Below are 27,422 nucleotides of genomic sequence, written 5' to 3' on the forward strand. Positions count from 1 at the left end.
TCTTAATTATAGAATTTAGATTCAAAGAGGAAATTAATATAACCAATTAAAATTAAATTACCATTAAAAACTGGGGCGTTTTGGTAATCTCAGTGTTCCCTCTCCTCATTCATATTTTTAGACATAACTATAAATAACTAGACAATCATTCATCAATTGGTCAAATATTTTGTTACATAATCAATTCCTAACAATCTTCATCTAGGAAAATGCCTTTTTCATAAAAAGAGTAGTGGAGTGTGCAAATGCAATGATATGCCTTCTAAAAAGGCTGCTATCCTCGAGGAACCTTTATTATTATTATTTTTTTTCAGATCTTTCAAATGATGCATATTCTTCACAGGCACAAACAGTATTGCTACTTTTCTCTTGGATATTTTTAGGCATTTATCACATAAATTTTGTATTTCAGCCGAACCTTTAATAGAACTTCAGAAGAACTTGACAAGAACCAGATAAATTATTGAACTGTGAGTGTATGCTGGTCTATGCGTTGCAGGTGATACCCTTGCATCATTGAGAGTAGAACTCAAAAGCCAGAAAAAGCAAGTTCGAAACTTAAGGAAAAGGTCACTATGGTCCAGAAGCTTGGAAGAGGTAGCTGCAAAGCACTGTATTTAACTTTTTTCTTTTTTTTTTGGACCTCAAATTGATGAAAATCATTTTCTGATTTTCAAAATTTTTGATTCTTCCTTCTAAAAATTTTCAAAACGTCCTTTGCTTTCTGCATGTGAGCATTTTTGTTGCTGTAAGTTTCTTCTACAATGCTACTTGTCACTGCTTTTCTTACTTTAGAATATATTATTGGTTGCCTGTGAAGTTACTTCTAAGAAATATGAATTTATCAATAGTCAGGAATTCTAGATAAGCTGCTTGTTTGTTTGGATTTTAGGTGATGGAGAAGCTTGTAGATATTGTCCACTTTTTACTTTTGGAGATTCACAACATCTTTGGAACTGTTGGTATGTATTTGCTTGAGGTCTTAAAACCTGGATGAAAAGGTAAAAACATTTTTTTAAAGGGGGGGGGGGGGGGGGGGGAACGGGGGAGGGAAACGCTTGTCAATCCGACTTAGTCTGGTTGAAAAATGGGTGATGGTTGACAACGAGGTACAATTTTCTAATCCGTATTATATATAAAGAAGTACTGAAGGTGGGGAAGACTTTGACAGGGCAACATACAATTAAGTTTTACATTATGACAAAAGATGACTCTTTAATATTTTGTATTTAGTGAATTAACCTGCATAATATCTTGAAATCCTTATGCATTGTGATTGTAGTGCTTTAGTTGCCTCGTTACAGTAGCTTGACTTCATATTATGATATAGAACAAAACTTCTAGTCAATTGGGTTACATTCTTCTGACATTAGGTGGGGTGAACTGAAATTTATTTCTAGGCGCCTAATGTGAAAAAGAAAAAAAAAAAAGCCCAAAGTTTTCCATATAAATTAGTTTCAGTTGTATTCAAAGAGTCAAAATTGAACAAAAATAAAATTATTTTAACAGTAATTAAAATAAAAATATTTTTTTATTCTTTCTCTTCCCCATTCTTTTACCTCCTTTCTCCTTCATATGAATGCATAAAAAAGAAATATACTTTATAAGTTTTATCACGTAAAAAATAATTTTTAATGTTTGATACAAAGATAAACATTGTATTAAATTTAGGTTTAGAAAGAGAGAAAGAGAGACGGTAAGGAGGTGAGAATTGAACAAAGAAGAAAATATTTTTCTTTAACTTTGACTTGTTGGATACAATTGAAACTAATTTTTTAAGTTTAGGCTAGATTTGAAATTAGCATAGATATTTGGGTCTTTTTGTCATTAAGCTATTTTTCCCAAATTTTTTTGTTGCAAACATTAGCATTCACCTTACTTTCCTTTTCTTATGTTGAAAGGAAAATTTTGCTAAGAAAAGATACTTCCATAAATGTGTCGTTGGTTTTCACTATTTAAAACATATACTTCCATAAATGTTCCTTCTGACTTGTGAATTTTGGCAAACTTATTATCACAAAAGAAAAGTACATAAACACCACCCATCAAATAACTGATCATTGATAGTCACCATTGTTGGTCACAAAAAACCAACATCAATCATTGTCAACCACAATGGTCGTCGGTGCGCCTGTAAATGAACCAAGCGGCTCATGAACTGAAAAAACATGGAGACTTTAGGAGGGGTTCAAATCTTGTGGAGTGAAAAATAAACTACAAGGAAGAAGAATGGTCTTCTATGAATACGTGCTTTCAGTTCTTGACCTCTAAGGTGTTTCTTTGCAACTTGATGTTCATTGACTAAAATAGTTCTATTAATACTTAAATTTATAACCTGCAGATAGTGATGTATCAATCAAAGCATCTATGAACAATCACCAGAGATTGGGACCTGCTGGACTTTCTTTGCATTATGCAAATGTAGTTATGCAAATTGATTCTCTTGTGAGTGTGCCTTATCTTTTAACTGTTACTATATCTCATTCTGCATTTTCACCTATTTCATTTTCATAATCCTGCATTGTGGTACATGGTGTTGGCTGTATTGATACATAATCTGACATTTACGTAGAGGATTTATAAGTTCCTCTTGTATCAATTTAAGAGCAATCCATATGGGTGGACAAGAAAAACTGCGAGAAAGAGAGGAACTATTTTGCACCAATAAGTTTCTGCCGTGCAAGCATAAACAAGTTCTATTGTTTTCGAACTTAAATAATCACCTATGTTTCCTATGATGGAAAGAATAAAGATGAATTAGTGTTTTGATGTAGTTACAAAGAGATAACTCACAAAACTTAAATGCACTTGTCTATGGCAAAAACAACACATGGATGTTATGGCTGGCCACCAATATTCTTTACTATTTCACAATAGAATGGCCCCTGCCTAAGTCTCTTAATGAAGATAACATTGTTGGCTCTAACCAGACATAAAGAATTATGCTAGAATAGTAAGCCCTAAATCTATCAATTTTCTGGTATAGCCTATGGCCAAGGAGTGTTGGTGTAAGCACTGCAACTGGAGATGAGAGCGAAAACATGCAATGTCCAAATCAAATATTTTTTGTTTCCAGTACAGTAACCTCTTGCATTATATAATTCTTTGTTACAAACAATTACTTGAAATTATGTTAGCTGGTCATCTATTTGCTCCATGTTAACTACAAGGTATGATAAATTTTTATTATGTATGAGGGCTTGTATCCATTTAGAACTCTCATCATGGAGTCAGCAAGAGACCATAAAAAGATTTTCAGTGGCAGAGTTAATGGTGCACAAGGTTCTTTGATTCACCAGTTGCAATTTGCCTTGCCATGTTTATATATTTTTTGCTCGTAGCAAGGCTCTCTATACACACGTTCTCTGACATTTCTGAACAAAGGATTCTATTGAAACATTGTTATTAGGCGTGCCTTACTTAAAGCTCAAGGGCTTATGCCTCAATTGTCTTCAGGCAGGCAAACTCACTTGGGCGATAGCCTCTAGATAGAGCACACGCCTTTAGCGCAAGAATGGCACACCTTTTTCTTAAACAAGCCACCTAGGTTTTTCTTTCAATAGAAAGCTGTCCAATTAGCATAGTTTATATAAATAAATAAATAAAAGGAATAGAATGCAATACAAAACCAATGTGCTTTGCGATCCAGCCTAGGGATAGCAATGGATTGAATTTTTTCAGGTACGTAACCCAAACCAACCACAGGTATTACAGGTTTGGTATTGATATATGGGGTTTGGGTTTAGGGACTTGGGTGCTTGTAACCACATAACCCATTAATTTTAATGAACATACCCATGATATATGGGGTTTGGGTTTAGGGACTTGGGTGCTTGTAACCACATAACCCATTAATTTTAATGAACATACCCATGACTTTTAAGAGACATGAAAAAAACTTACCATTGAGCTACTTCAATTCTACTTATATTTATAATAGATGAAAGATAAATATTTTTGCATAGTGATAAAATAATATTTCTAAATTAAGTAATTTTTTAATTCCTTATATATAATAGTTTAGGTAAATTTCATGTAGTTAATCATGTAATTCAAAATATAATAATTAGTTATTAATTATATATTGACTTTTTTTTTTGAAAAAAATTAAATATATTGACTTACACAAAATAAGAATTTTATTTACATAAAAATATATGATTCATTTTGTCAAAAAAAATATGATTTATATTTATACCTATAAATATACATGTGTATGCATATATTAGATCTATTAGAAATAAGTGTACTAGTAATTATCACTAGTATTAATAACTAGTATTCTAATGGTATTATAATCATAGAGTTTCTAATTGTAAATAGTATTATAATCATACTGAATAATTTAAATAGACTAATATTCTAATGATATTATTATAATTATAGCCTTTTCAATTAATTAGTATTTCCTATGAGCATTATAATTACGTATAGTATTAAAATATCTCATAGTATAATGCCTAATAATTTGATAATTATGCCTACTATAATACCTAATTCTAATAGTATTAATTATAACCTTTCTAATTATACTTAATATTATAATTATAGCTTGTTTAATAACTAGTACTATTCCTAATAATGGCATTTTTTTATACTAAACAGGTATGTATACGGGTTTGGGTTATGTATGGTAATGTTGAATGGCATGGGTAATGCTGGGTATTGCAAGTGTTTAAATAGGCTTTGGTATCTTATATTTAAATGGGTATGGAAACAGGTAGGATAATTTTCAAAGGGTACCCAACTCATTGCCATTCCTAATCCAGCCTCCACTCCTGCATCTAGTACTCATTTCTATCTCCAATACCTTAAAATATAAATTGTTATGTTGCTATTTTCTTTTTCCTGATTTATGTGTGTTTTTCATGTTTTTCTGATTTTATTCTTTTTTTTCCTGATATCTTTAAATATAATTTTCTGATACATGTGTTATAATTTTCTTTTTCCATTTTTGCGCCTCACCTTGCTCTGATGTGCTTTCGCCCGGAGGCTATTGCTTAGGCCCCAACAGCCCTTTGAGCATTAGTGCGCCTTTTGCCTTAATCACTATGTAACACTTCCATTCTCTCAGGCGGCTCGATCAAGTTCTATGCTTCCAAATACAAGGGATTCATTGTACCAGAACTTGCCACCCAGTATAAAATCTGCTCTACGTTCCAAAATACAATCTTTTCAGGTTAAGGAGGAGGTATATATAGTTTGATAATAAATCTTTATATATATATATATATATATATATATATATAGGTATACATATTGAAAGAGCAATATATTTCCATCCAAGAAGTAAGAAAAAGAGAATTTAAGTTGCTATTGCCTCCTTCATTTCATGCAAGGCATTCTTTAATGAGTCTCAGCTATCTATATTTCATCTTTTATTACTTTGGTTGTTTTTTCTTCTGCAGCTCACAATTACAGAAATCAAAGATGAGATGGAAAAGACTTTGCAGTGGCTTGTCCCTATGTCCACGAATACAGCTAAGTAAGAAACATAAATTATTTTCTCTGCCTATATTCTTAATTTTGTTGCTTTTGTCTCTGCTTAATCAGGATTTTTATTGTTTTTTTATTGCAACTGGTTTGAAACAGAGCACATCATGGTTTTGGTTGGGTTGGGGAATGGGCAAATACTGGGTAAGTAAATTCCATATTTTTATTTTACCTACCAATTTTCTGAAAAAATCTCATTTTTGTTTAGATATTAAAAAATAAATTTTTGGCAAGTGGGAGGATGTCGGTGTGAGAGAAAATATGGGTTTTGTACATTACAGGTCTGAGGTTAATCGGAAACCTGCTGCTGGGCCAGGTGATATAATTCGGATTGAAACACTCCACCATGCAGACAAGGAGACAACAGAAGCCCATATTCTAGAACTTGTACTGTGGCTGAACCATCTGATCAACAAATCCAATTTTGGTGCTGGTGGTGATGGCAAGAAGTTGCCTATCAAGTCTACAATTTGCATGCCGCTTGAAAAGTTGAATGAGCAACCAAAGCATGAGTCACCAAATGTTCCTTCATTAACTATTGAAGACCACTTAATGTTAAAGGTTGTAAGTAAGAAAAAACGGACACGAGGAATTAGTAAGAGTCAGGACTTCGAGTCTGGGAAGACAGGGTTGAGAAAACATGATAGACTTAGTAAGAGCAGCAACTATTTCCCTAAAAATGAAAGCAAGGACCCCGTCATCGTTAAATGGCCTCCTTCTGTAGTACCAATTGTGGGTTTGGTATTGACAAGGAGAAAGCTTTGGATGTGATTGACAGAGTTGAAGTGGTTAGATAAATTGCAGTGTGTGAAGGAGATGTATACATAATATTGCTGCACTATCAAATGTCACACTGCACCACACAGTATCATTTTGAACGGCCCAGATCTTATGATCCACAATGCAAAGGGTAGTGTTAGTTCTACTTCATACATCTGCTTGATTGTGAAACAATTGTCTACAGAAAAATAGATGCTGTTTGTTTGCTGGTTTATCTCTGACTGTCTGCTTTCTATAGCTTAGATTGGTTTGTAGAGAGTGCTACGATATCCATACAATATTTTATTTACTAAAGTCTATTTACGTAAAAACCTTGAGTTTTTCAAAAGAGATGTCATCAATTTAAAATTTTTATCTTTTTTCTATTTTGCTATTTGAAAGTAAAAATCTGCAATTCAAAGTTTGGTTCGTGTCAATAGATCATGTGGACAGGAACTTGCTTCCCTTAGCTGTGCAAACAAGTCGCACATGAATTTCATACATTTGGTTAATCTTATATTTCTATTGTTGGATAATCACGAAGGTTGGGCTTTTTCATGACTGATGACTTGGTTATATATAAAGCCATTACCATTAACAAATGGAATTTTGCAATTGATATAGACTTACGATGTTCAACAAAATAATTGTTGGTGATGTCAATTAGGTATTGTCTAATTGATCTTTTTAATAATGTAAGAGTAGAAGGTTTGAGTTCGAATCCTCTCGATCATAAGAATTTTCACATATTTGATGAGTTAATAAGTTAAGAGGAGAATTACCTTACGAATATGATGTATAAGAGAAACATGTCTATTACAATAGCGTTTACCTTGTTTATACAAATTTCTTGAGTGCATGTTAAGTAAAGATTTTAGAATATTCACAATCTGAGCTATATGTACAAAATGGATGCAATATGTTCAACTCGGGCTTTTTATTGTCAAGGCCCAAGAGGCCTTTCTGAAAGTTGGTTGACTGCTCCTGGTCCACAATTGGGCCTAGATCTAGGCTTGAGTCTGGACCGATGTTAACAATGCCCCTGCACATGGGCGTTTTTGGTTGCTCTCTATAAAAGAACCATTTAGTACTCTTTTAGATCAGTAAATACATCTGAAAATTTGATTTCTAACTTTTTGCAAATGAATTATTTTCTGTATTTACAATTTGAACAACCTGATAATCTACATATGACAATTATAACTTTTTTTCCTAACTACATTGTATTCTCCCCCAATATTGGAAAAACTGATTTATCAAAATGACAATTGACAAATATAGTTATAAGTTTTAAATATTTAATTATAGATGAAACTTTATATCCGGCATATATTCTTAACCTCGTTTGAGTATTCACTGTGCTTTATAGTGGAGCATTTGGAACATACCTTTACACCAAAAAGAATTATTAAGAGGAAAATTTATGATAATTTGTTGGCCTAATATAAATAAGTGATATTGCATGTATAATAGCATGTCTTCAAATTGGTACCTCGCAATAAATTGCAATAAATGATCTTACCATACCATTCTTTGTGAAACATGAGTAACAGGATGCTCAACGACTATTCCACTTGACATGCAATAATTATTAAAGGCATAATCTGAAAAATATGCTCTTAATCGAATTATTTGAGCAAACAATCTCGTAAATGCCAAAATTTGAGTCAATAACATGTTATGATCATCTTGTAGATACATTTATCAAAACCATAAAATATCTAAATTGTCCATATGGTTGATGAGTTGGCCTATAACTATCTCTTTGTATATGTTCTAGAAATGTAAAAGATTCAACTTGAACTTGCTTGGAGATGACCTAATAATCAATTCATTACATTGAATTATGTTTTGGTTCATCAAATGTCTATAAGAGGATTCATAATTTTTCGTGTCACTGTTGATCTAGGATGAACCTATGGATCATACCAAACTATAAAAGCATTGAATTTGTAAAATTCTCATTTATAATCATATTAATTTCAATTGTGTGAATATGCATGTAATGCAAGACAAATGATAAACATGCAATTCCTTTAATTTGCATTATTATCCGATACAATATGTAACCAAATATCAAACCAAGAATTATTAACATATAATATATTCCTTAGTAAAATGGTTTTGGAGCTATGTCAGAAAATCAGTGCAATCAATCATATGAAAAAATTTCCTTAAAAATAATTTTTTATTTTATTTTTTATCAACCGAGTGATAAGCAAAATTCTTTTCAATCAAGTTATTTGATTAGATTTTTTTGCTGAAAATTAAATAGACAATTTTACTCAATAAATCTAAATAGTCATTTATTTCTTAAAATTTTGTAACTTTCAGTCTTTTCACTTATTTTAAAAATAAATCTAAAAAAGTTAAATAAACTTTTTTTCCAGAATCAAATAAATAAAAATAAGAAAAAATGCAAAGAAGAGAGAAATGTACAATCACAAGTGAATAGAGTGAAAGAAAAAATGATATAAAATAGTTCATTTTGATGTCAGTAAGAAATTCTGGCCAAATACACCAAATTATAAAATGATTTTATTAGTTTAGACACTTGTAATTAAATTAATAAAAAATAAAGTTTGAGAAACTGAGAGGGTAAATGTACAAAGTTCAGATACTAATTGATCCTCCAGATAGAAACATCACCCTCCTATTTCTATCTAATAGGAGGAGAATGGTATCAACATTTCTCTGTTGTAACTGTGCTAGTCAAACTTGGGAATAACCGCTATTTTTGACATAAAAATAAAATTTCTTCCAAACATGTGCAAAAGAAAACCTCTTGCATACGTTTACACTAAAGGTTAAAAATGCAGTAAGAACTTAAGCAGTTGGATTCCCAATCTTCACCCATTTGTCACTACCAAAAGTTCCATCATCTTAAAGATTCCAAGCACTCGAGATTTAAGAGTCCCCAAAAAGGATCAACCGATATCAATCATCTTCTTTTGGAGAATGATCAAAGTCTGCAGAAACAGTTTTTCAGCCGGATAAGCACAGCATTCCCCATTTTGTACTACAAAAAGTTCTCTCATTTTAAGATTTTGAGAGCTTGTTTATGTGTCCCCACAAGGATCACTGATGATCAATCGTCTTCTTTTGGAGAATGACCTGACAAATCTACAGAAACAGTTCTTAGCTGGATAAGCTCTGCAATCACCTTTGGCGGCTGTTTCATTAATCTTTCCTGCTCAGACGTTTCTTGAGCAGTTCTAGTTGTTCTAAATATTCATGCAACGTTTAATGCAAACAGGTCAAGGTTCACAACTATTCATTGAAATGAATGAATCACCACGTAAAGATACAACCGTGTATGCCAATGAATTATTTATGAAGAATATATATATATTATAGTGATTTCTTCACATGCTTGATTTATAATTGATAGATTGGATCAGGAAGTGCATGAATGAGCAGACTAACGACAATATTTGATGATTAACACAGACAAGGTTTTGGCTAAAGGAAGACATTCAAGACCATAATAGATGGGTCGATGAGTCGGGATACAAGTGGTTCAGCCAAATGACTAACCTAAGTTTTTTAACTCTAGAAAACTATGGAAAGTTACCAAGCCCATTGGTTGTTTTCTCCTTAAATTCTCAATTCCTCTTCCATTAGTTTTGATTTCATTTTGAAATCTCCATGTTTTTCTTAATAGGTTTTTGTAGTATTTAATTCTCTCATGTTGACTTCCTAATTCAGTTCTCTGGTAATATTTTTTCGACTTAAATTAAATAATCTTTTGTATATTAGTTTTCAATTTAATCATCAAAGCAACTTAGAATTTCTTTTTTCATTCTTTGCAGAAAAAGAAAAACAGAAAAATGAAGATCAATAAACATACAAACAATCCTTCTTATTCAAGCAGATTTCAGCAACTATTTTTTCTTCGATATTGTGGTTTTCAATTGGTTTTCTTTTTGATTAATTAAAACCTCATGATTACAGTACTGTTTTTTTCTCGCTGATTAATTAACTGTGAAATCTCTCTCAATTAGTTTTCAAGTTTATTTTCAATTCAAATCTTTTGTTTACAATTTTTTTTTTTTCTTTTTGATTAATTCACTTTGTGTTTTGGTGCTTCTTTTGCAATATTCTTAAGAGTATCTTGGTGTGCAAATATATTTTTGACATATTCCCACAACTTGTTAGCTTTGATGATTCTACTTCTACTAGTTTTTCAAATTGAGAACAGGAAAGAGAGTTTCAAGGAGAAGAGGGCAAAAATGGAAAATTTTGGCAGAAGGGCCACCATTTATTATTTTTAATTATAAACTTTAACCCTAATTTGCTTTCAGGGTGTAATTGCTACCAAAGTTACTAATTGAGGTATAGATGATACAAATGTCAATTTCGTGTGAAATTGGAACAGCTTTTCAAGATAAAATGAAATGCTAAATCTCTCAAATGTTTAAATTTATATTTCTGCAAGGTGACTGCCCAAAGATTATTAATGCATTATTTAGCTTGTCACCCTTTTCTATAAATGATTTACTTACAAAGTAATAGAAGGGTAAGAGAGTAAAGCAATTGAGTTCCAATGGGTCAATTCCTTTCAAAATCAATGAGTGCATAATCTCTAGGGGATTGATGTAATTTTCATTCTTTGCCTTGTTTCTCTTTTGCTTGGCCTGATAGACAATTATACCCAAACTTTGGTGCCTTTTGCAATTGTATCTAATCTTTTGTTTTTGGATAACCATTCTTAATTATTAAAAAAAAGGAAATAATACCAACAACTAAGCCTATTAGCTAAACATTTTTTTTTTTTAAAAAAAAAAAAAAAGGAGAAAGGAGGTTAAAAATTATTTTTAATTTGAATTAATAACAAAATATTATTGAAGTATTATACTACTTTTTTTTAAAAAATAACTTGTATGTAAGTTATAGTTGCAACTAAATTTTCAATTAGAGTAGAATTGTCAAAAAAATAAAAATATGGTACAACAACAAAAAACTCTCAAAGTTGGGATATATGTGCCTATTAGCTAAGCCCTTTTGATTTTCATAGGTTGAAGAGAATTTGTGAGCATATTATGCAAATGTTTCTAGAATTAACCACATGCTACTTACACCATGAAAGGATATTCTCTCCTCCATCCCTTTTCGTTAGCAAAATCAATGCGCTTCTGTAATCTGACCAGTTCTTTCTCAATCCACTGCAACAAAATCTTCCAAATAATGAAAAGGGAAAGAGAGAAGAAAAGTAATATAATAGCTTGTCTACCAATGCAACAACAGCTGAAAACGATATCTTAAGGCTGAAAAAAACAAATAAGTAAATAGTGCAACATGGAAAGCCTTGTGCATTGAGACACTGCTCTTTATATGGGGACCAATCATAAAGTTTTCCTCAACAAAGTCATAATATTTGGAAAATAAGTTTTTTTCACACTATTCACATTCGAAAACAATGCAAAAAACTCACTCTCATGGCTGGGCCCTCACTCCCAATATGCAAATCTCTGATACCAACATATTGATGCATTAAAGCACTAGCTAGCAGACAAATAAATTTTAAACAGATAATAGATATTCAAAAAAATACAAAAGAAAAAGACCGAGTAACTTGCTGAACAAGGCTAGGACTTTTATATGTTTTATATGTCTAATTTACATTTAATGCCATCTTTCATTTCCCAACCAAAGGAAAAGAAAACTTATCCCACTGCCACTTAAAAAAAAAAAAAAAAAAAAAAGGTAAGCCTATTGGAAAAAAGAAACCAGCCCGCTACAGTGGAAAATTAAAAAATAACAGAAAAGAACAACCTTTTCGCAGTGTCATCTCACTGTTGCAAATTGTTACAATGTTGCTAAACTATTAGATCCATGGTCACTAGCCACACTAATACTGCGCCCTCAAGCTTCTCCTACCTTCAAAACTTAGTATGTCAAATATCTTGCTTTCTTATATTTTCTTTTGGGAGTTTAATACTTTCTTTGTTAATTTCTTAGTTAGGAGTAGTATTAACTAGATCTCTAGAATCTATAAATACCTAAATAACCTGTTATTTTTCAAAATTTTGATGATGGAATAATAAGAAATTAATTTGAAAGGCTTAGTGCCTAATTTTTCTTCTCTATGTTTAGTCTTTCTGTTGTTTCTCCTACTACATGGGTACTGGTAACAACCATTTAAATACCAATTTCTTTCTAGATTCTACGTAAACTGGTATCGAAGTGAATTTGAACAAGATTTTGCGCTGGTCTTTTCTTTAAATTGCTGCTTATTTTGTGATAACAGAGACTTCCCCTCTTCAGTTTTCCCATGTTAAAATGAACCAAAAAAAAAAAAAAAGAAATGCTTAAAACAAATTTGAGCAATGTCTTCATTGTCATTTGAAGGATTGCTTGAAGATTTGAATTTAAGGAAGCTCATCATTGTTCGTACTAGATAAAGAGCACTATGTGGATTCAAAGATTACAAGCTGAAGTTGGTGCTTACAGGGGACAAATTGAATGAGTTGCTTTACTAAGAGAAGTATATGTTGGTTGTTATGTTCACGCAACCAGGATCTTGTCACTGGCCTGCTAACAATAAAATCTGATTCAAAAGGTCAAACTTTTGTTTTACCACGATTCTTTCCTCGACGTATTGTTGCTAACAATTGCAAGCTCATTAAAAGGGGGCTCTAGCCTTAGACTCGATAGAGAGATCTATATCTCAATTTAGTTGAAAATAATTCTGCTTATTTCATTTCATGATTAAAGCCTCAAATTTATAGAGTACAAGTACTTACTAAAGTAATTCTACTAGAATAAGATCTTCTACCATAAATAAAATAGGAAACTAGTAAATGGCAAGACTAATAAATAGAAAGACAACTAAATAGGAAAATTATTAAATAGGAAATCTCCTACCAAAAAGAGAAATATGAAACTACTAACTAAGAAGACAACTAAATAGTTGATCTCCCACCAAAAGTAAAATGGGAACTCCTAAATAGGAAGACTAAACTGCAACTTGCCGTAATTGCATCTCTAACGTTACTCCCCTCCCGGAGGAAGAGCTGGTCCTCAAGCTTGAGAACTGCTCCCAAGTTGAGTATGTTGCTGGCCCATAAATGCGTGGGAATCTGCATCCAAATCTAATATTTCTATCCAAAATAATTTTTTACACTAATGACCAATTGAATATGGTTCGTCACAAATATAGCACAACACTTTGGTCCGTCTTTCAGCCATTTCGACCCGGTTTAGTCGCTTCACAAAAGGAGTGGAAACACTACCAATGTTGTCCTTGTTGTCAATGCTTCTCCAATGTTATTGGTAGAATGAGCTATTGAAGGTGAGAATCTTTGGCTTGCAAATATGAAGCACCCATTCTTGTATTTCCAACTTGCTCCAATTGTTGTTTCCTTTCAAAAGCTCTCGCCAGTTCATCGCAATAACCAAATTAGGTGGATTATGCATTTCGATATCCGACCTTATGGTTTCCGATAATCTGGCGTAAAAAGATTGACTTGTTGGTCATCCTTGACTGTTGTAGCCCTTGCTAAGAGCACCAGGAATTGCCTTTGGTACTCCACAAAACTTGTTTGTTTTAAATTGACTAATTCACCTAAAGGATTACCCTTCATGGGTGGACCAACACAAAGATTGCAATAGTGTTTGAAAACATCCCACGAGATTCCATGTTCTTCTTGCTCCAATCTATAATACCATAGTTGTGCTTCCCCAACCATATGGAATTCTGCTAGCCCACCTTATCAACCTCTTGCATTTTTTGATTAAGAAAAAATTGTTCACACCAGTGAAGCCAGCTTAATGCATCATCAAACCGATTATATGTAGGGAAATCCAATTTGGTGTATTGCGGAATTGTCACAGTAGCAGCACACGCCTCGAACCCTTCCGCAACTCCACCATTTTTGTTTTGTAGAGTTGACTTGCTACTTGTCACCTCGATTCCCTTATTTCAATTTCTGGTTGATCCGCTAAGAAGTTCCTGCACTTGCCGAGTTAGATTCTACAGCGGGGTTTCATGTCGAGATTCACTTGGAGCATTCGAGCTTCATTATGTGCCTATAGTTCTTGTAAAAGAGCTTTGATCTCACTGGTTGAATCTCCTATGACGTTTGGCTCTGATATCAAGTTGTTATGTTCACTCAACCAGGATCTCGTCACAAGCCTGTTAATATAAAATATGATTCAAAAGGTAAACTTTTGTTTTACCACGAATCTTTCCTCGACCTATTGTTGCTAAAAATTGCAAGATCATTAAAAAGGAGCTCTAAACTTAGACTCATTAGAGAGTCTAGATCTCAATTTAGTTGAAAATAATTTTGCTTATTTATTTCATGATTAAAGCCTCCAATTTATAGAGGAGTACAAGTACTTATTAAAATAATTCTACTAGAATGAGATCTCCTACTATAAATAAAATAGGAAACTACTAAATGGTAAGACTAGTAAATAGAAAGACAACTCAATAGGAAATTTATTAAATAGGAGATCTCCTACCAAAAAGAGAAATAGGAAACTACTAACTAAGAAGACTACTAAATAGTTGATCTCCTACCAAAAATAAAATGGAAAGCTACTACATGGGAAGACTAAACTGCAACCTGCCGTAATTGCATCTCTAACATTGTTCTTAAAAGAGCTCCCCTTATTATCTAAATTTTTAACCTTTAAAAATGATTAATTTCACTCATTGTTCTTCAAATTATTGTTAGTTCACTTTATAGGTCCTCGGTTTCAATTTTGTAACAAAAAAAAAAAATTATGGGCCCATTCATCTCTTCTACCATTTCATGTCTTGATATATTTATTACCATAAGGCTGCTAGGGCTGCCATTACCAACGGAGGCAAATACAAAGAAACCATGACTTGTGGCTCCAAAGGAACCAAAAGCAATAATGAGATCTTTTTACCATGTAAACAATCCTTTCCACTTTGCTAGTCTTTGGATATTAGGATGTAGCTATAAACAGAACAGAATGGAGGTAAAAATGATTTGTGTAGCAAACCCTAGTTAGTTAATGTTACCGATTTTACCTTTGTCCTATTTATTAACATATCAAATGATTTTAAAATTCCCCTTCAAAAAAATATTTTTTTTTTTGTACAAAAAATATTTCAAAAATTTTCCAACCTATACTTTGCTTCGCATTGATATTAATTTGATCAAAGCGTATACTTGAAATAAAAGATTCAAACCCAACTAGTTTGAAACTAAGGCTTGGTTGTTGTTGTATTATCCTTCAGTTGGATCAATGACCAGTCCTACGCTAGGTTGATGTCTAGGCTAGTTGCAATAACTATGTTCTGCTGTCTTAAAGAAGTGAAAAAAAACACTACAGAAAACAATTAACATTTTCAAACAAAGCTAGCATAAGTAAATGACACTTACATCTTTGGTTATATGCTCATGCAAACATTTAGCCTTCTGTTCAAGCTCCATCTATCAAACAAAAATGTTCATGTTATTTTATGGAGTAAACCAAATCTTTATTCATATTGGTAAATAAAAGGGTACAAAAGTTGGTACATGATGAAAGTAGTTATACTTACATATCATACTCCATGTAACCATCCTCTTCTATCCAATTAAACTTTTTTCTCTAGTTAGGAAGCAAGAAAAGCTTGTATAGTAGGCATTGGATTGATTGAAAAAATATTCTTTGGGCTAGACTATATCTTATAACTTTTCTATTTGACTAAAAGAGTTATTCCCCTGACATGAAGTACTAAGGCCTCCATGAAAACTATTTCAAAATTCTTTGCCAACAACCAAAAGAAAGAGATAAAACTAGATAATATCAAAGCCAATTCTGATTCTTTTCTTTTCCCTCTTTCATAGGTTTGCTTTTCTCCAGTATTCAATTTGAAGGTATTGTTTAAATAATGACATATTACATGTATAATTTAAGCTACTTGAAAAGAAATCATTTGACTTAGAGCTTGAGTTAACAAAAAGTTTACTCAAGTTTAAACCAAATAATTTAGGGTTTCCCATAACAAGGAGTCAAAAATTCAAATTCAAGCATCTCAAGCATACCATCAAGCTCCATGTGTGAAAATATAACTCAATTGAGTTTGAGTTCAATTTTAGCTTTCAGTTTTCAGTAGAATTGACTTAGATCAATCCTCAAGCATTAGATAAAAATAGCAATGCTTGGTGATAGAATCGATGCTTAAAATTAATCAACGTTTTGCAAACGAAGTTGTGTATATATCTTGAATTTGACTGTCTACTTGTCCTCTCAATCTATATAAATCAATTATTAATTCACAGATACTTACAGCAGTAGGCTTTTTGAGTAAGCCCATTTCCACTATTTGTCTCAAATCATCAATCTCTTCCTGCAAATAATAGCACGGGATTTTAAAAAAATAAAATAAAATAAAAAGGACTTATGGATGGACTCAATTCACGCTACGAAATGAAACTTAAGCAACATCTAATAACTAAAAACAGACTAACAGAAAAGTTGAAACGTAATAAGAAAGAAATTTTCAACACATAAGGGTTGTAGAATATGATTTAAAAATGATGAGTGCAAATGACAGGTTGCATTAGCATTGACATGATCACTTGATTTGTTATAGGACTGAGCATGGTAAAATCGGGTAACTATTGAGAAATGAATTTGTTAAAACCATGTTTAAGATAACTCAGTTTGCAAATTAGCTTCATAAAATACTGAAGGACATATTACAAGTCTATAGATTTACTTACAATTACAAATCAGGACAACATTTTCTGAAAATGAATCCTTCCATCAAATCCATAAATTCTAAAAAATGTTAAAACCTAATTGTAGCCCAAGTATTGTAGCTAGTTGCTGACATAAGCATGATGTTAGCAGGAAGTCAACATTTTTCATATGCAATAACAGCAATTCCCAGTAATTTTTTACTCTGTTGCAAGATTGATCTAGGATTAAGTGGTGATTCAGTCGGAATACATATACTTTCCCTGTAATTACTCAGATATCATGTTAATTAGGCTACTAATGACCAAAACAGAAATATAGACCATCAATTTAGCAAAGTGTTTTCAATTGTTATTTTTCTTGGACGATGCACAACCATTACAGCTGTTACAGTTTTTACATTTTTTTTATTTTTTATTTTTTTATTTTTGGCTTCAAAAGGATTTATAGCACCAGCCATGTGACTTGACATTGCAATACTGAAATCCAGCAAACAGCGAGTCTTATTGGAAGCCTCAACATGTTACAGACTGCGTGATAGGGTGGCTGTAGTTTAGTTGTTAGAATTCTGCATTATGGATGTAGAGACCTGGGCTCAAATCCCAGCAGCTCACACTTTTCATCCGCCAAAAGACAAAAGAAATACCATGTAAGAGGTGCTGGAAAAAAAAAAAAAAAAAAAAAAGCACCTGCAAAGGTTAACACATCATCTTAACTGTTAAACAGCGTACAAGTCAACTTATAGTACTGCTTGGTGCATAAGCATAAGACAGCATTTAACAAGCATTCCAGCTAAAAGAAAGTTTAGTGTTATTGTAATGCATCATGGAGCATCTGATAACAATGAGTTTGTCATCCTTAGAGCAGGAAGAGTTTAATTACCTCGGAAAAGTCAAAATCTGATAGCATGGAAACTTGAACATCTTTTGGAATAGTGGAAAGTCTTAGAACAATTTCACTATTGGTTTTATCAGTTTTTGAGGTGTGCTTTATTCCTGAGAAGCAAATATAACAATAGAATGAATCCAAACAATTCAAAGAAAAATATAAGCCACCACCCAAGTCTTATAGTGATAATTAAATGCTCTAGTAGACAGGAATGCCTAATTACAGCTAAATTACCTGTTACTTGCAAAAGCTGGTGAGAATTTCTCTGCATGCAGTCTCTTGGATCATTCTTTACTCTCACAAAACTTCCCACTACCTTGCTCCCAAAGCTTTCAGGATCCTTTAACAGCTCCTCCACTAAGCTCCTTCTTAGGTAGACAAGTTTGATATTATCAGAAATAATAGATGCAAAACAGCTTTCTTGGACCCTTGGATCTGCTTCCATCTCTTTAAATTTTTTACCAGAGCTCTCAGTTCTCTGTTTCTTGTGAATTTGCAAGGTTTTTTCATTCTTTTCACGGGAAAAGCTTTCAACTTCATCCCATTTTTCATCCTCATCTGATGAAACTAAGTTCTCAACAAAGTGGACTTCCAGAAGATTATATAATTTATTCTTGTTCATAGATTTCCTCCTAAAAACTGAATAAAGCTTGTCATCACAAAGGATCCTCTTCCTTTTACTTGGATCTAAAAGTCCTTTTTCTTTAATGTATTCACAGATGATTGAATGAACATCATACTGTGATAACTCTTTTGTTGTATCTTTACCAAGATATCTAAGAAACTCAATAAGAGGCTCTGATCCCCACCCCATAATTCCAATGCCTTGGACCCCTTCCCTTTTCCAGTTGTTCCAAATTCTTCAGCATCACCCAGATCGCTATCAGAGTTTATCAGTACTATGTCTTTTTTGCCTTTGCCAAATGTATTTGATTTGAAGCTGTACTTGGAAGATTGACCCTTCTTCAACCTGGCATCTGCGGAATAGACATCATCCAAACTCAAACCTTCATCTTCTTTTATGATGTCCCAATATTCCAAGAACAGGCATTCATATGTGTTTCGGTCTCTTAAATCTATCTTGCCCTGCAAATTAACAATTCTTCAGTGAAAAAGAAACAATCACCAAGCAAAGAAAAAGAAACTTCATCAAGAAAAAGAAGAGAGTATATCAATATTCTAGAACTCTTAGTTCAAAATCTGATGTCCCTATTTGAATTTTATTCAGCTTTAGATTTAGAATTAGACTAGCCACTTATCATAAATTTCCTCTTTTGCCTTTTTGTTAGCTGGTCTGAACTTTGTCAATAATAATTTAGCAAAAGTAAATTACTGGTTATATGTTACTAATAGATGACAAAGCCTCAAGCTATTTATCCTAGTGAGAAAATTTCATCAAGTATTGAAAAATATCACAAGGATAACTAAAGCTTATAAAACTAATTTTTAAACAATTTAATGGTATCTAGAATAATTGCTTTTCAACAAAGTTTTAGAAAAGTTGTGAGTAATAATATACTTGAAAACAAAGATGGTAGAAGAGCAGAGATGAGAAATGTATGTTACTGGCCATAATACATTGCTTTCCCTCCAAAAGATCAGAAGATCAATTTACAGTGCAACCCAACAATATTGCTATAATATGTATAATTGAATTTGGAAGTAGTATATGCTACAAGATAAGAAATCCATTTCCTTCTCTCTCTCTCTCTCTCTCTCTCTCTCTCTCTCTCATTAACTAAACATCTATGTATTGCTGAAGTTCAATGAATCATGTTTGTGTTTCACAATCTTTTAGATCTGAATAACATAAATGCTCCACTGACAGAACGAAAAGCTGAGTTGTTCAATCTTAATATATAATTCTTTCTGTTTCTTTATCATCATTTATTGGCATTGACAAAAACCATATTCTCTACAGATTACCCAAACATAAGCCATCAGCTGCTACTAGTTATATACAAGTACTACGTTTGGCATTTCTGAAAGGCAACATGTAGCCTGAGAAAAGCAGTATTCAACAAGCAACTCCATTTTGCTAATTTAAAAATATGAAGCCTTCAAGAATTCAGATATGTCTATAGCACTTACAGGATAACTTACATACCCCATCAGCATTCAAATCTTCTTTTTCTTCTACAAACAACACAAGCTCTAAACACTCGGTACATAGTCCTTTCTTCCCTCTAACAGGTGCAAACTCAGCAGCACCGGTGCAATGTCCACATACAGCATTAGGACAGCAGTAGCAATAGAACTTTGGGGATTTATGGCATATTAGACAAGAATGCCGATCTGAAATTAATTAAGTATATCAATTATAAGGACAATGGCACATAAGTTTGCTGAAAATATTCTCCTATAAAAATTAGTTGCAAAAAGATTTCCTATAATATTCAACCATGAAAAGTAGCTGAGGAACAAGAAAATAAATTAAGGCTCCATTCTTTCACTGAAAATGACTTCCTATGGAATTATGTCCTCTATTTGAGAAAACAAATTATTTTACAGTCTTTATTTGTAACAATTAAAATATGCAAAATATTATTTTTTTTGGCATTTGGAATAATGTCTGGAAAAATTTATTTTCCCCCAATGAACAAGATTATGAGAACAGTTCAAACCTATAACAACCATATATTTTTCCATTGATTTTAATAAAGAGACAATTAGAGAAAACAAGCAAAAAATCAGGTAAGCATTGCCAATATTGAAGTGGTTGATGGATTAGTGACAATGGACCAAGATGATTATCTTGTGGAGTTTTTTAATCTATTTTATGGTTTGTAAAAATCTAAAGTATAACTTCTCTTTTTCCACATAGACAATCAAAACTAGAAGAAATGGGAAAACATTTTCCACAAAACAAACAGAGCCTACGATAGTAACATGGCTTTGCCATTACCTGCACACATGCCAAAGCCAAACTTATCCTTGTTACATGCTTAACAATGAATGGAATACAATCGTCAAAATGTCATGTCATATTAATTCAATGAGTAATATGAGTGTCTTACCACAAGTCCAGCGTTCTCCAGTCTCTGTAAATGAATCATCTTTTCCCACACACCTTGGATGATAAACCTTCAAACAATCACTGAAGAGAGGAGACAAAGTTACTAGTGTAATGTAGACAGCATTTTATGTTGAGACATGTAGTGCTGAATCCATAGAATTTGTCTGTGTGGGCAACACTATATTATCATATATAAAATTCTAGATAAGTACAATAAACACATGCCAACTGGGCGCGCAAACATATGCATTTGCAAATAAACACAAGAATTTAACAAAACCATCCTTTTCAAATTTTCAGCAAACACATATATGTAAAACTCACAAATATTATGCAAATTAAATCAACACATGAACATTAATAGCATTATTTTTTCACAAGAAAAAATCTTGTTTTTCTTTTTACTTATTGATGCAGATGCATATTTCTTTTCATAAAATTTCACATTATAACCTAAATGAAACAGGGGACAAGAGAGACGAAGTTCTAAATATTGGTTTCACCATGGTTAATATGCAGCAGAATCAGACAAGTAGTGAGTGATATTGTTGAAAAGATAGGGCAGAGAACAAACTCCAGAACACACACAGGTTCTGAAATTCAACCTCAAATAGGAGATATATATATATATATATATATATATATAGCGCTCTATTTTACAAGATAAATAATATAAAAACTAGATGACATCCATGAAGAATCCATACTTAGGTTACTTGGACACTCAAAAAATAAACTTACCTTCTACCTAACCCCACTAGTAGACTTGCCAACAAGAACGTACATAATAACTAGAGTATCCAAATATATTCTCAATCTCCAACACTCCTTGAGAATTTTCTGTGATACTCCAACCATTTCCTTAAAATCTCAATCTTGCCATAGGAATCTGCAATTACGTCTTCAAACATATAATACACTAGGTGAATCACTTGGTTCTTTCTGCAACTTAGGAAATGAAATTTCACACTATGATTGGATCTTCCATGTTGGACAGTATTGCTATCTCTTGTGAAGAATTAAAGTCTTCATCAATTTTCTTCTTATTTTTCTGAGTTAAATTTGCATATATTTATACACAAAAGAGAAGAGAGAAAAAAATCAACAAAAAAACACATAATTCAACACCTAAATCAAACACAATCAAATCTAAATCATATACAATCACACGAGCCAATACTCCTCAAGTTGGTGCATAGATGTTGCACTTGCCCAACTTGCAAACTAAGTTATGAAAAGGGTTTGCTATTGAACCCTTAGTAAATACATTAGCAAAGTTGATTATTGGTGGTCGCATGAGTAAGCTTGAAGAGACCCTGGATAATTTTTTCTTTTATGAAGTTCCTGTCAATCTCTACATTCTTCGTATGATCATGCTGAATTGGATTTTGTGCAAAATTAATAGCAGCTTTGTTATCACAAAAATAGGGATGAATTCTCTCCTTTAGAAATTTGCAGTTCTTCCATTAACTTCTTTAGCCATAATATCACATGCACCTTGATGCGTGGTTCTATATTCAGCTTCAGCACTTGAACGTGCTACCACATTCTGCTTTTTACTTCTCCAAGTAACTAGGTTTCCTCCAACAAAGGTACAATAACCAGAGGTTAATCTCCTATGATCAGGAGAGCCAGCCCGATCAGCATCAGTAAAGGTTTCAATTTAGTGACCATGCTTAATGAAAACTAAATATTTTCCAAGTGCAGATTCTAAATATCTTAAAATGCAAAAACCACTTCTAGATGAGAACTGCGAGGATCATGCATGTATTGGCTAACTAAACTTTATAGAATAGGTTACATTTGGTCTAGTGTGTGGAAGACAAATCAGACTTTGATGTCGACTTAGATCAACTGAGTCTCCCGCTCCTGTTACGAATTCCCTAACTATATTATTGTTATTTTTTTGCATTATTATTATTATTTGTATTATTATTATTATTAGTTTAGTCTATCCATAATAATATGAATGAGACTTTAATGATTCTATTGATCTATGACAGTGCATACAAATATTCCTTGAATAACTGGAGTTGTAACACTAAAGATTAGTTTCTAATTGTAAATCTCAAATTCCTAGGCCAATAGCCTTCTTGCGCGAGAAATCTTCTTTTCATCGTCTCCAATTACAACCATATCAGCAACATTGAAAGTCTCCTTTCACCAGCAGTTCATCTACATACAAAGCTACAATAAGTTGCTTCTCACCTTTACTTTCTCTTACATATAAAAAATAGCATCATTCTTTCTCCTCCCAAAGCCATGCTCTAAGAAGTAATCACTGAGGGGCCTTCTTTAGCTTGTACATCATCCCCTCTTCTAAAACCTTCAAAACCATCAAGTCACTCCAAAGAGCTTTTTTTAAGCAAGCAATCCAAAGGTTTCCCATCCAGTGACACATTTGCCATCCCTTTTAAGCAGCAATCAGCACTTGTATCTTAATGGTGTCATGCTTCTCTACTAGTGTAAATATGTCGGCATAGTTCTCCCCCAGTTGGTGTGCAAACATTTGCCAACTTCAAGTCTTAATTATAGTTTCACCATATAACTTTTAGAAGTCATTTGACGAAGTAAAGAACAATTCATACTATCTCTATCAACATGCACCTTCAGATTTCTGTTTTCTTTTGTAGACAACATTCTGACCTAGAATGTAGTTTATTGTTACCTGTTGCTGAATTCACAAATCTTCACAGAATTTGTTGAATTCTATTGAAAGTATACTCGATTCTATTATCAGATATCACATAAGTCAATTACTTGAAAAAGAGATAACTCGAGATTTAGTATAGATGATATAAAACCAAGTCATCCTTGTAAAATCATCAATGAACATCTGTGTGCACAATCTAAATATCTTCTTAGCTGTCCAAGCTTTACCGATTGGCAATTTGAAAAGCTTTCTATATAGTTTCCATAATGGCAGCATCCATAAACTTCATTACTAAAAAACTGTCACTAAACCATTTGAACACATAAATGTCATAGAATTTTTAGGTTGTAATTCCCAACCTATTATGCCACGTCTTAGGATTCAGCAAATAAATTCCAATTGAAAGGTTAACCATTGTCAACCAATTTAACTTAGCTATCTCAGCACCATTTGGGCAAAGAAAAATTGCGGACAACCCATTTTATTAAAAATATTTATATTATTATTTGATATTGATATGCTTAATAATAAATAAAATAAATACTAGTATTAAGTGAATACTAATAAACAAAGAATGGAAAACAATATCATACATACACGCACAGCAGATTTTTCTTTTTTTCCCTTTTCAAGAGAACACACGTGGGACAAAGACAAGATACGTCCTATCAAAATCATGCAATTTTGACAAGCATATTTATAAATTTATAAATAAATAAAATATCTAAATCTAAAAAACGATGAATAATTTCCCATTATACACCAAAAAAAATGATGAATAAGTAAATGTAAATGATATTAACTAAGAATTAAAATATAAATTCTTCAATTTAAAAATATTAGATGTATATATATATGTATTCATTTATCAAAAGCGAAGAAAAGAAATAACAAGACAAACAGTTGAGAAATTATTCTAATCCAACCGCTCAGAGGTTCAACCGGTTCGAACCGGTTGAAGCCAGAACAGAAATTAAATTAATATGAAATAATAAAAAGAATACATGCATATATAATATTTAATATAAAATAAGTAATATAAATAGCAAAGGTACAATGACAGAAGGCAACAAAATCTGAAAAGACAAAACTATGCTTCAAAGGAAGAAAATGCTCCAAAAAAAAAAAAAAAAAAAAAGAGGAACAAAGAAAAAGGATTATGCAAAACCAAAACAAAACAAAGTAATGGGTTGGAAGAGGAACAAAACTGACGGATTGTCGCATAGAATTAGGTCTCCGCCGTCTTTGCAAACGAAGCACCAATCTTCAGAGTCTCTTTCTTTAACAATGTGTCGTTTTCTTCTTGCCCCCCTTCATCGCAAAAATGCAAAAAATCCAAGTGGAATCGGACACTGCTGACTGCTGACTGCTGGCGCTGCGCTTAGGTTTATTTATATTACAAGACATTAGACATTCTTGGTGGATGAACGTTTCCTTTTTCTTCCCTTTCCTAGGCCATCTGAAACTTCGGATTCCAAAAATAGCCCTATCTGCAATGCAACGCTATTTCAGTTTATTAGTATTAACTTTTGAGGGTAGAATGGGCAAACAGCGGATATTTGCGAAAAGGATCCAGACTCATTAACAAATTTCCCTATTTTGTAGTCATTCCAATTCAAATTCATTTAATATTACAATCCAATTAAATTTACTATAATAATATTACTTCAGTTCCCAAATTCTTTCAATTTACTATATTTAATTTTAATTAATAATTTATATCTATATAGATAGATATAATTTTTGGCTTAATATATAAATTCACCCATCACTAAAAAAAAACGCACAATTGCGACCGATTTTTGACACCGACTTAATTCGGTCGCAATTTTGCGACTTATAAGCCATCGGTCGCAAATTTTGGACGCTGAAAATTCCCACGAGAATGGTTAATGATTTGCGACCTGTGTACTATACGGATTTGCGACCGATTTGCGACCGATGTGCGACTAAGTGTTCTTCTGTCGCAAAATTTCGCGTGTCAAAAATGGGGCAAAGTTCTAAGACCGATTGGAGACTACATTGTGACCGATTTTTTGCGACCGATATATTTAGTCGCAAATCGGTCGCAAATTTTGAGCCTAGTCAAACGACGTCGGCTCATTAAAAATTGCGACCGATAGTTATAAAATTTGCGACCGATGTGTCGGTCGCAAAAATTAGAGCTTTAAGCGTCGGGCCCTCTCTTTTTTCTTTCTTCTTCTTTCTCTCTTCTCCTTCTCCTCTCCTCTCCTCCGTCCGCAGCGCCGCTCCGGCCCCTCCTGACACCGTTCCAGCCCGCCTGACGCCGCCAGCCTCGCTCGCTTTGCACTCCGGTCAGCCTGTTTCGAAACAAATCTGAGGTTAGTTTTATTTGCGATTAATTTTTCCAATTTTTTTTTCGATTTTATTTGTTTTTATTGTATTAAGTTATGGTTGATTTTGTATATAGAGTTGTGAGTAGAATTTTTTAGGGTACTGTCTTATTATTATATTATTATTATTATTCTTATTATTATTATTATTCTTATTATTCTTCTTGTTGTTGTTGTTGTTGTTGTTCTTCTTCCTCCTCATTCTTCCTCTTCTTCTTGTTCTTCTTGTGATTGTTCTTCTTCTTCTTCTTCTTCTTCTTCTTCTTCTTCTTCTTCTTCTTCTTCTTCCTGTTCTTCTTCTTCTTCTTCTTTCTTCTTCTTCTTCGTCTTCGTCTTCGTCTTCTTCGTCTTCTTGTTGTTGTTCTTCCTCTTCTTCTTCCTGTTCTTCTTCTTCTTCTTCTTGTGCTTGTTCTTCTTCTTCGTCTTCTTCGTCTTCTTGTTCTTGTTCTTGTTGTTGTTCTTCTTCTTCTTCGTCTTCTTGTTGTTGTTCTTCCTCTTCTTCTTCATGTTCTTCTTCTTCTTCTTCTTGTGCTTGTTCTTCTTCTTCTTCTTCTTCTCTTCTTGTTCTTGTTCTTGTTGTTGTTCTTCTTCTGCTTCTTCTTCTTCTTCTTCGTCTTCTTGTTGTTGTTCTTCCTCTTCTTCTTCCTGTTCTTCTTCTTCTTCTTGTGCTTGTGTCTTCTTATTCTTCTTCTATTCGTCTTCTTGTTATTGTTATTGTTGTTGTTATTATTATTATTGGTATTATTGTTACTGTTGTTGTTGTTATTATTATTATTATGTGAATGTACTTGTTATTATTATTATTAGTATTATTGTTAATGTTGTTGTTGTTATTTTTTATTTTAATTTAACATATATATATGCAACTTAAATAAATTAAAAATAGAGTTTCAGTCAACAAAAAGCCGTAATTATATATTGTTACATATTTTATTTAAAAAACGAAAAAAAATTTAAAAATTGTTGCTATATATAAAATTAATAACCCTTAATATCCAAGCAAATAGATAAATATCATTTTATCATACAAATTTGACTAAATTGAATCGAATAAAATAGAACGCGCCATTAATATTTAGGAAGAACGACATTTGGAGATACATTCGAGTGATATCGAGCGATAAAAATTTTAATTTTCAAATTACATTAATTTCTGCAATTTTACCGATGGATGATAATGAAATTTAGCAACAAAATTGAATGTGATTAGTGAAAACAGCCAAATTTTTTGCTTATTCAATCTCTATTTTTATTTATCTTTTCTAAAAAAAACATTTTATTCATTAAAAATTGCATTTTCCTTTTGCTTTAAAGTTCTATTTTATTAATATAAAATCTAGTAATCAATACATATAAAACTATTGTAAATATATAGTAGAATGATTTTACAGTTGTTATTAGGAGAGAAAAACAATATTTTAAAGGTTCTAAATATATTGTGTTTGATTTATTATATATATTTTTTGTTAGGACTTTTAATGAAAAATGTGAAATTAACATTTAGTAGTTTTTCTTATTTCAACATTTATTTACTAAAAAAAATTGTTGAATGTATAAAAAAAATAAACTCATTTTATCCATCAAAATTTCT

The 27,422-nt window shown here is 32.2% G+C and overlaps 1 protein-coding gene and 1 pseudogene across 1 annotated transcript; one reads left to right on the forward strand and one right to left on the reverse strand.

Annotated features, from left to right (window-relative positions):
* Positions 1–499: 499 nt before the first annotated feature.
* Positions 500–6,487, forward strand: LOC149492076 (protein PSK SIMULATOR 1-like; the record flags this gene model as incomplete). Its single annotated transcript, XM_089716889.1, is given in 8 exon segments — positions 500–597; positions 893–962; positions 2,342–2,445; positions 5,075–5,191; positions 5,409–5,485; positions 5,593–5,637; positions 5,775–6,223; positions 6,226–6,487. Coding segments are annotated over 8 exon segments (1,025 nt in total), but the record flags the coding sequence as incomplete, so codon positions are not given.
* Positions 6,488–9,114: 2,627 nt separating this feature from the next.
* Positions 9,115–24,891, reverse strand: LOC149492077 (uncharacterized protein At5g08430-like; annotated as a pseudogene).
* Positions 24,892–27,422: the final 2,531 nt, after the last annotated feature.

This window comes from Jatropha curcas, unplaced genomic scaffold (assembly GCF_041381405.1).
Source record: "Jatropha curcas cultivar XTBG-Jc1 unplaced genomic scaffold, XTBG_Jcur_1.0 HiC_scaffold_126_pilon, whole genome shotgun sequence".
Taxonomy (NCBI): Eukaryota; Viridiplantae; Streptophyta; class Magnoliopsida; order Malpighiales; family Euphorbiaceae; genus Jatropha; species Jatropha curcas.